This window comes from Pteronotus mesoamericanus, unplaced genomic scaffold (assembly GCF_021234165.1).
Source record: "Pteronotus mesoamericanus isolate MK-2021 breed Mesoamerican mustached bat unplaced genomic scaffold, CSHL_Meso_final scaffold_1135, whole genome shotgun sequence".
NCBI lineage: Eukaryota > Metazoa > Chordata > Mammalia > Chiroptera > Mormoopidae > Pteronotus > Pteronotus mesoamericanus.
Genome location: NW_026555300.1, coordinates 1,446,190 through 1,456,524, shown reverse-complemented (window position 1 = coordinate 1,456,524; position 10,335 = coordinate 1,446,190). Strand labels below are relative to the sequence as shown.

The window sequence follows — 10,335 nt, the reverse complement described above, 5'->3', positions numbered from 1 at the left end:
GTTAATTTCTTTAATGCTCCCAGCCACCCTTGAGTAGGATGCATGATCTCAGCCGTACAGAATGGGAAACAGGAAGAGAAAAAGAAAGTGAATCGCTTGGAGACAATGCCGTAGCAAGTGCTGAGGCCTGCACTTGAGCCCAAGTCTCCCTCCAACCCCACCACTTTCCTTCTTCCTGCTCTGCCTGTGGAAGCTCATGCAGTGGTTAAGCTGATGTTGCACCAGGTCTCCTCATGTTTCCCCAAGTGGTCCCTGACTTCTTTTCCCAGAGAGGCTGGGATGCCTCTGGCCACAACCGAGCTCCAAGTGAGTCCTCATTTGCTTGGCTTCTTGATCTCTGAGTACTCAGAGGTGCTGTCGGCCTCTTGGTCCTGGAGCTCCCACGGCTTCGTCCCATGAAAGTTGAGGTTGGCGTAGTGGAGCTCCTGCTGCTCCCCAGGTAGAGGAGTATCCCTGGTGGGTGACGCTTGGTCTGGGGGCCTGTCTGGCTGGGCCTGGTGCTGCCAACCCTGAGTGAAGGGGAGACAAGGAAGTCGGAGAAAAAATAAGGCAGACTTGGTCCCAAGGGGAAATTGGGCTGATGGAACAGTTTTCCATTCACCCTCTTATTCCACACCCATTTCTTATGAACTCAACTATTTGCTCATTCATTTAAAACATTGTAATGCTGCCCTGGTTGGTGTGGCTCAGTGGGTAGAACACCAATTTGTGAACTGAGAGGTTGCCAGTTCGATTCCCGGTCGGGGCACATGCCAAGGGTTGCAGGCCAAGTCCCTGGCTGGGGGCGTGCGAGAGGCAACCGAATCTCTCTCACATTGATGTTTCTCTCCCTCTCTTTCTACCCTCCTTATCCTCTCTCTAAAAGTAAATAAATAAAAGAAATAAAATATAATACTACAAGTGTCTAGAACATAGCAAGGGCAATAATCACATTTCATCCTCACAGAAAACAGATATAAGTGATATTTTTATTACTTCCATTTATGGACAGGAAAACTGAGGTGGGGTGAGGTGAAGTAACATGCCCGGAATGGGTAGAAAGCAATAGTTTGGGGAGGGTGGGTTTCTGGCCACCCGCACCTGACAGAGAGGCGAGGTGGGCTCAGCGGTCAGCGGGGCTGGGCAGCAGGCCGACCCTGGGCTCTGGGAGAGGAGGGGAAGCCACCTCCCAGCTGTCTGTCCAGCTGACCGAAGGGAGGCAGGTTCGGGGTGCCGAGCAGTTCAGCCTGGACGCATCGAATGCACATGCCCGTCCCCACCTACACTCTATGAGAAGACGCCCACATCACTCACCCAGGTGACTGAACCCATGACAGGGTCTTCATCATTCATGACCTTGCGTCTCCCCGCTGCTTCCTTCCTGCGGGCTTTCACTCTAAGGGAAGAAGTCAGGGGCCCCAACGGCTCAGGCACAGTCGGGCTGGCTGCCCCCGCTCCCTGATAAGACAACGGAGGCATCCAGGCCCTGGAACCAGACTCGGGGACCCTCCTGAATGCTCTGTCCCCTGGATGACCAGGTGTTGGACCTAGACTAAGCTTTCATCACCACTGGTCCCTACACAGAGAGAAACTTACACACGAGTGACTGTAACAGTGTTGTTCATGACAGCCACACACGGGAAACAGCCCGGCTGACCATCCATGAAGGAAGAGACAAATAAAGTGTGGCCCATCCTTACCACAGAATATTATTTGGAAATAAAAAGGAATAAAGTACTGACATATGAACCTTGAAAATATCACGCTATGTGAAAAAGCTCGGTCACAAAGGTCCAGGTAAAGTATGACTTCATTTATATGAAAGGTCCAGAATGGGCCAATCTAGAGAGACCGGAAACAGACTAGCGGTTGCCTGGGCTGGGGTGAGGATGGAGGCAAACTGACAGCTGAGGGATGGGGTTTTTTTTTTTCCTTAGGAGCTAAAGGAAACGTTTTGAAATCGATTGAGGTGAGGGGGGCACAACTCTGCGACTGAACTGAGAGGAGTGGAGTTGTACACTTTCAATATATGGGAATTTTAACTCAATAAAACTTTCACCCCATTTCAACCACCCCAAAAAGAGACCCCTCTGCAAGTACTCAGCTCCCCCTGACTGGGATTGTGGGGCCTCTCTGTGTCCTCCGCACCACACAGCTCCCTGGGCCTCCCCAGGACACGGGCTTACATGCAAAAGGAGATGAGACACAAGCCTAGAGACAGTAGGGCCATGGCACCAGCCCCTCCAAGAGCCGCGGGAACCACTCGGGACACGCACACCGGCCTCTCTGCGGAAGAGAGAGGCGTGAGCACCCCCCCCCCCCCCCCCCCACCGGGCAGCGCTCAGTGACCGGTCTTCCCAGCCCCTTGCAGAACCGGCCACAGGTTCTGTTCAGACAGGAGATGGAGGGTCCACCGCTAGCAAGTCACACCTTCCCCGCCGCCCCTCCCCCGGCCCCGTCCCGGCTCGGGTCCCTGCCCGTCTCCCTAAGCCCCGGCCCCCAGCAGGCCCCTGACCTGGCAGCAGCAGGACGCCGCCGCTCTGCGCCCCGTGGACGTTCTCCGCCTCGCAGCTGAGCCGGAGGCCGGCGCCGAGCCCCGCGCGGAGGCTCAGGGAGCCGTTGGCCCAGGGCCCCGCGGAGCGGGAGGTGACCGCGTGGGAGGCGTTGCTGTGGTTCCCCGCCAGCAGCCCCTCCCCCAGCCGCCAGCGCAGCGAGGGGGCCGGCTGGCCCCGGGAGGAGCAGCTGCAGCGCAGACCCTGGTCCTCCCAGGAGCAGAAGGGTCCCAGCAGCCGTGGGGGGTCTGTGGGGAGCGAGGAGGAGGGTCGGTGGTGTCTCTTCCCGCCCAGAGCCCAGGCGCCCTGCTCCCAAAGGCCCCCACACTCACAGACCACGAAGAGGCGGAGGGGGAGAGTTCGGGAGCCCAGCCGGTTCTGAGCTCGGCAGGTGAACTGTCCTTCACCCCCAGTCCCCATGTGAGGCAGCTCCAAGACCCGGGTGCTGGAGATGGGGCCCGAGTTCAGGCTGGGGGACCCCCGGAACCAGCTCAGCTGTGCAGGGGGGTTGCTGTCAGCCACACAGAGCAGCCGCTGAGCCTCGCCCTCCAGGATGAGACGGGATGAGGTGTTTTGCAGAATCTTGAGGGCTTTGGGGAGAGAAAAGAGAAGGGGTGGACAGAAAGAGGGAGGGAGGGGGGGAGAGAGAGAGAGAGAGAGGGGACACAGGGCAGGCCCCCAGCCAGGTGAGGAAGGGAGGGTGGTGGTTCTCATCCTCGCCTCTCCCATATCTAATCCCATTCACGCTCTGACCCGCCCTGAGCTTCATGACAGCCCCAGGGGCAGGTCCCAGCCCCGGGGAGGGAGGTTCTTTCCTACCTGTGACATTTCTGAAGGACACGTCTATGGTGAGGTTCTGTGGGGCATCTGGGACAGAAAGATACGGCCCGTCAGAAGGAGAAGCAGATGGAAGTCGCCCCAAACCAAGGCGAGGCAGCGGGAACCGGGAAGGCGGGACTGCAGGCCTTCTGCCCCACTTCCCACCTGGCCTCCCGTCCGTGCACGGGTGCCCTCAGGTTAGCGCAGCCTCCGATACACGCACGCCCGTGAGTGCACGCAACAGTCCCACTGGAACAGCAAACCAGTCAGCCCTCCAACACTCACAGGAGACGTTGAGCCGGATGGTTCTCTCCTTAGTCACTGAAAATCCTTGGCATTGCACCTGACAGGTGAGGTTGGCGCCATGGTCCCGCGGGCTCGGGGTGAAGGTGAGCACCGAGGAGCGGAGGGACTGGGGGTCCAGGGAGTCAACAGCAGCCCCCGCCCAGGAGAAGGAGAGGCGGCGTGCCCCCTCGCAGGCCCCTGGCACGCTGCAGCTCAGCCGTGCGGGGCGCCCGGACTCCAGAGGCTCCGGAACGAGGATGTCTGGTTTGTCTGTCAGAGCAGAGTAGGAGGCAGGGAGGGGCTTGGGCCCTGGGTTTTGGGGACCCAGAGAGTGACCCACAGACAGACGCCCGACTCGGGGCCTGAGCTCACGGCCGGCCCTCTGTCTCACCCGAACACCCCCAGTCCAACGACTGGTCGGGGCTGTCCCAGCGTCCTGTTCCCGTTCTAAGCCCAGGCCCCACGTCTCAGTGTCCCCTACTGGGCCCGTGCCATACCTGTCACCTGCAAATTTAGCTTCTTATCTTGGTAAGTATATTTCACATCCCCTCGTTCCACTCGGAAGACGTAGGTCCCCGTGTCACTCTTCCTGGCGTTTCGGATCCTCAGGGAACAGTTGTCATTACTCTTGGGGTCTGTGAGGACGAATCGGTTCTGGGTCTCTTTCCTCACTTGCTTATACGAGTTGGTGGCCACAGGTTCCTCGTAGGGTCTGTCATGCCCATTCCGGTACCAGTAGGTGTAGAGTGTGTACGCGAACCACGAATTCCACGGGTAGGAGAAGGAGCAGGGCACGTGCACGGTCAGACCCTCCAGCACCCTCACGGATTCCTGCACTCGAAGCTCATAGCCGAGATGCTCCTGCAGGGACCCTGGGGGACACCGAGGCTCAGCTGCAGCCCCGGCCCCTCCCCCACCGGCCCGTCACCCCTCCCGCACCCACTCACCCCCCCACAGCAGGGGCAGCAGCAGCAGGGGCACCATGCCTGCACCTGACAGGGCAGAGCGGGTCCAGGTCCCTGTGTCGGGGAGGGAAATGGCCAGCTGTGGGGAGGGGCTGAGGGCGCCCCAACAGGAAGCTCCGGGTGACAGAGCTGTGGGCAGGCCTGGAAGGGGAACTTGGGCTCCGCGGGCCGAGGGGGGTGGGGTGGCCGCTGAGAGTTCATCCTGTCTCAGCCTCAGCCCTCTCCCGGGCCCTCCAAGGGGGTGTCCCCAGGTCCCCAGACGTTGAGAGCCTCGTCCAGATGGGAATGTGCAAGGGATCACCTTTGAGTCAAGAGGGAGGTCACCCGGGGGTCATCGTGGTCAGAGCTGGCCCTGGTCGCTCGGGGGGGGGGACCCGCCCTCCGGCTGAAGCCCCAAACGTCCCGGAAGACATCGTTTTCATGTCCTTAGGTGACTGAAGTGCTGGTAGGAGTATTCAGAATTTAGACCCAGCTGCAGAGGGGGGAGGAAACCAGGGGAAGCTGAGTGTTGCAGTGCTTTGCTCTCGGGGTTTTGGGAACACGAGATGCTCAAGCCATGGTCCTTCAGGGTCTCAGGGTCTGTGGCCCAGCGACGGTGCCCAGGCGCCGCCCACGCGGGGTGTGCGATGGCAGATCCCGCTCCACTGGTTCGTTGGGGACCCCACGTGCTGGCCCTCCGCGCTGCAGCACATTCGCTGCCTTAGAGCCCAGGAAGCTCCATCCTCAGGGCCCCTCAGGAGCTCGGTCCATTTTCAAGGCCCCCCCAGGGCCCCAGGGAGGGGTGGCAATAACCTGCAGTCCTGCTGCTCTTTCAGGAAAGAAAGACACGTGAACGTTCTCCCAAATATGACGATGCTGCGTGACAGGTCACACACCCCAGTAACAAGTTGCATGATTGCAAACAAACTTTCTTAAACCTTATGGGAGAAAAAGAAATGTCAATCAATGGTGCCAAGGGAAAGACTGAATTCTCTACTTGCCATGGTATGTAATTATAATATTGTTAAAATAATTAACAACGATTACCAATATGATATTAATACTTATTACTATAAGACCGAATTATCCTTCTATGAGGCAGAAATCAAACAGTATCAGTCAAAAAACACGGGGAACATGTGTCATGCAGGAGTGCCAGGTGGGAACGCCACACTACTAGCAAAAAGAGTCTGGAATTGCCTGAATTGGCTCACATTTTGGTTTTCACCCTTTGAGATTTTCTGGATGCGATGTGTTTTCTCAGTTTGGAAAAATTCATTGCTGCCGCACGTGGCTCTATTTTTTGAAGTGGTGATCTCAACACTAGTATAAATATCAGGCCCCACAAAGCCTGGACCTGCCCCTGCCGAGGGGAACAGGGGAGCCAGAGGGAACCAGCTCAGCCCCGCCCACCCGGACTCCTCCCGTACTGCAGAGGAGATTGTCTTGTGCAAGCAGAGGACTATGGGAGGCAGGATTTCCATGCTTGTGCCCCCACAACTCGCATCGCTGAGTGTTCTAGCAAACCTCAAGGAATGAGTGTCGCCAAGAATGTTCCGACCGGGCACCCTCTTGCACTGTAGGTGGGAGTGCGGGTTGGAGCAGCAGCTATGGACATCACTATGGCAGTGCCTCCAAAATAAAAATGGAGTTGCCCTAAGATCTAGCAATACCACTCTCGGTGTTTTTTGGAGGAAATGAGAACACTCGCTTGAGGAAACATGCGCACCCGTGTGTTCACTGCGGCATCGTTTGCAATAGCCAAGGTTGGAAGCAGCCTACGGCCCGCTGATAAGGAAGAGATGAAGAAAATGTGCTATATACACAATGGAAGGTGTTTGTGCCATGAAATAGAGGGAAATCTTGCCATTTGCAGTGACATGGATGCTCCCTGAGGGCATTAGACGAAATGAAACAAATCGAGCAGAGACAGGCAAATACCACGTAATTGCACTTCAATGTGAAAACTTTTTAAAAAATCAAACTGACAGATAGAGACGACAGATTGGTGGTGGCCAGAGGCAGAGGGTGCAGGGTGGGCCAAAGTGCACACATGCAAGTATAAGATCATTACGTCATGACGATGTAATGTTCAGCACAGTGACTGTGGTTAATCGTAGTGGGTAGTAACACCACTAGCTACAATAATATAGTTAATAGAACCCCATTGTATATTTAAGAATGGCTGAGAGATCACATGGCTAAGAGGTAATATTTTAAAACTTCTCATCACAAGTAAAAAGTGTGTAATTCTGTGTGGTGATGAATATATTGTTGTGAGCACATCACAATATAAACATCTATCAGATCATTAAGTTAGACTTTAAACTGCAGTAATGTTCTGTGTCAATTATAACACACACACACACACACACACACACACTGAAGTAGCTCAGGCAGGGCGCTTGGATTAGTTTAGGGGTTTCAGGTCTTCCAGGCGGAGGTCCACTTTGGCCCCATGTGCGCTCCAACAGCAGCCGAACAAATTCCTCACGTTAAATTCCCGCTGCTGAAATCCACACGGGGGTTTCTGTGTTCCCGATTTGCCCCTGACTGAATCTCAATAGGTAAAACAATGAGCAGTGGGTGATTTCAGTTGTCTTCCGGATAAAACTCACAGTCGGCTAGGAACAAAGGAGACCGTCCCCGATGCCACACGGGTTGTGCGGCACCATCATACCTAATGCAGTAGCATCAGGTCCTACTCTCGAAAGGCTACAACCCTCAGTAAAAGTGAGGAAAACTTTAAACAAAGCAAAGCTGTCTTTCTTTGTCAATGATCGCATATATAGCAAAATCTACAAGGATACACAGATATATTTGGGAGCTTAATAAGGAAGTTAGCAAGGTTGCTAGAAACAAAATAAATTTACAAAAATCAAATGCAGTCCTATACCACAGTAATAAACAAAGAATAGGATAGTCTACAAGATGCCATTGGCAATAGCATCGAAACTTACGATGTACGTGGAATATAGTATTTAGAGATGCACATGACAGAGATAAAATGACACTTCCTCACTGGCGGAAATTGCAGACCCATATGAAAGGACCTGAAAGATGTAAATAAATATAAAAATAGGCATGTTGATAGATATTAAAGAAACAGGATTGTATAAAAGCCTAGTCTACCCAAATTACCCTGCCGAATCAAAGCAACATGTGACTCTGTGACTCTATCTCCCCGTTGAGTTTGTGGAACTTGGCGCCTCTAGTATAAAAGTTACATGGAGGTAAGTTTTTCCACGTGCAGCCACGGCAATCATGACGAACAGCGTATGAGGACTGGCTCTGAAAGATGTGAAGTCACATGAAAATGTTATAGAAAATAAGACAGTATTGTAGTGACACGGAGTTGCACCGCTAGACCATGGGGAGAGAGCACGGCACCCAGAACACCGTAGACCGAACCACAGGATACATCACGCATGAGACAGGCGGCGATGCAGACGGTGGCAAAAAGATACACTTTTCCATATATCTGGGCAACCAGGGACCTGAATGCAGTGGAATGAGACTGCACACCTAGCTCTCACGATGCACTAAAAAGTCAACGCAGGCCAATTGAAGATCTATTGTTCTATGACAGGAAACGCAATTGAGCTGTTAGGAGAATGTCTAGCAGGATGTCTCCATCAATCTCAGTACTGTAGGGTTTCTGAGCAAGAGACATGATTAGCACTATTTATAAAGAAAAACATTGAAAATTGTCACTATGAAAATATTAAGGACTCTTCAGAGGAGACACCATAGGTAGTGCTAAATCGTCAGCCAGAAAGGGAGAGAACAGGTTCACAACACATGGGAGCATCAAAGTATCAGTCTCCGGGATAAGGAAAAGTTTCAGCAACCTGTAAAAGCTCCCAAAGCACAGAACTATGGGCTCGCTGGAGCTGCACGTCAGAATATAGAGCGAACAACCGTTAAAGTGCACATTAAAACCCCACCAAGACACTGTTACACTGGCTGCAAGTAGCAAAGGTTAACATCTCTGAAAACACCCGTGTTAGGGACATCATAGGGCGACAGTCGCTGACACGCAAACAGAGAGCAGCGCTTCAGAGGAAACCAGCATCCTCTGCTGCACTGAGGACGGCCAACCCCACGCCAGCAATTCCCCTCCCCAACTTCCGAGCTGCCGCAGGGTGGCCCACGTGACAGCCCTCGCCACCGAGGCAGGTGACCATGTGAAGGGTGGCTGTAAGGATGAGAGCAGTAAGGGGCCGGACGATGGGCGATAAGGCTAAAAGCACACACTGGGTTTGCAAGGCTCACCACAAGATAATGAATGTAAACTGTTTTGGTATCTGAGACCGAGTTCAGTGCAGTGGGGCTGGGGATCTTCTCCCACACCACCCAGTAACCGACTCCACTCTGACACTCCCTCCCTGGCCACGGCCTCAGATTCCTCAGGGTACAAGGTCAGTTCTTAGCATTCCCTCCCAGACCCCCCATCAGATGCCAGTCTCGAGAGGCACAGTTGTCACCTGTGTTTCTGACCGACCAGTTCTGAATCAGAGGTGCCCACGACCTCTCCCTGTGGATTCCTTCACTCGCCAGAGCGGCTCACAGAGCTCGCAGGACTTGTTCCTCGCTAGATCACAGGCTTATTATTAAAGAACAGGACTCAGGGACCCATCCCGAAGGAAGGGATGCGGAGGGCGGGGTGTGCAGTGGGGGCGTGGAGCCTCCCTGGCCTCTCCGCCGGCCCCTCTCTCCCAGCACCTACGCGTGTTCACCAACCAGAGCTCTCCAAATGGTGTCCTTTGGGGTTTTAGTGGAGACTTCCTTGCATAGTCATATTTATGCATCCCCGAACATCTCGGATTGACCCCACGCAGCCCCCCAACCCGGCCCCGGTCCACATCCTCTCTGGCCTCACACCACCTGACACCAGAGACACCCCTCACGCTAGGGGTTGCAGACGTGGTCCCAACACAGCCTCGTCCCCTGGGCCCATCCTCTGTCCTCTGTCCTGTGGGTCAGGATGAGGAAACAATGGGGCGGCGAGGGGCGAGGGAGGTGCCACCACAGCCACAGATAAGGACAGACGGGCAGAAGAGGAAATCTCCCTCTAATCGGCTCTCGGGGCAGAGAGGACGCCGGGCTGACCCAGCTCCGAGCTCCACCCTAATACAACGCACAGCAGTGACCTGGGGCAGAGGGCGGGGGGCATTTCCACATTTGAGAAGGGCCCCAGAATTCATCACAGAGAAGAGGGAGCGTTTTTGTCAAATAACCTAACGATCACAGTTTTTCTAGCGGTACAATCCACATGATATGAAATTACGAATGCTAATGTTGCTTGCGTTAACTTGGAGACGTCTGCCACCTCACTTCCCCCCTCGTTTCTCTTCCGCAGGCCAACTGCTCTCCTTCCCACGCTGCCCGTGGGAATCTGATGTGGAGGGTTCGCAGTGACTGGCGCACTACTGCACAAGCAAAACCCTACCAGCCGAAGCGAGTCTCTTTCTTATTTACATTTGACTTTTCAATTGTAGGTTCAGGTGGACGACATGGCAGTCAGACAATCACATACTTTACAAAATGACCTTGGAATCCTCAGTATCCATCTGGAATAACTCATAGGTGTTTTTTTTTTCCTCAACTTTATTGTTGACACCATCCCAAATGCCCCACCCGTTGGCCACCCCAACCCAGCTCCCCCACCCCCCTTCTCTCTGGCCGTCACCACACTGCGGTCTCTGGCTGCCGGCCATGCGTACGTGTTCTTTGGCTCATCTCTTCACCCTCTT

The 10,335-nt window shown here is 54.3% G+C and overlaps 1 protein-coding gene across 1 annotated transcript; it reads right to left on the bottom strand.

The window, feature by feature from the left end:
• Positions 1 to 6,658, bottom strand: LOC129081624 (sialic acid-binding Ig-like lectin 5). Its single transcript, XM_054587288.1, has 10 exons — positions 6,654 to 6,658; positions 4,583 to 4,692; positions 4,133 to 4,507; positions 3,636 to 3,905; positions 3,351 to 3,398; positions 2,864 to 3,121; positions 2,495 to 2,779; positions 2,166 to 2,265; positions 1,294 to 1,375; positions 1 to 509 (listed from the first exon to the last, which is right to left on the bottom strand). The coding sequence occupies exons 1-10, from the start codon at positions 6,656 to 6,658 to the stop codon at positions 315 to 317; spliced, it is 1,728 nt and encodes a 575-aa protein (XP_054443263.1). The 3' UTR covers positions 1 to 314.
• Positions 6,659 to 10,335: the final 3,677 nt, after the last annotated feature.

Excerpts from the sequence above, each read along its gene's own strand:
- LOC129081624 (XM_054587288.1), bottom strand. Across the intron at positions 3,399-3,635 it reads CATCCGGCTCAACGTCTCCT|ATGCCCCACAGAACCTCACC; the intron begins GTGAGTGTTGGA and ends TTTCTGTCCCAG. Across the intron at positions 2,266-2,494 it reads CGGCGTCCTGCTGCTGCCAG|AGAGGCCGGTGTGCGTGTCC; the intron begins GTCAGGGGCCTG and ends TCTCTTCCGCAG.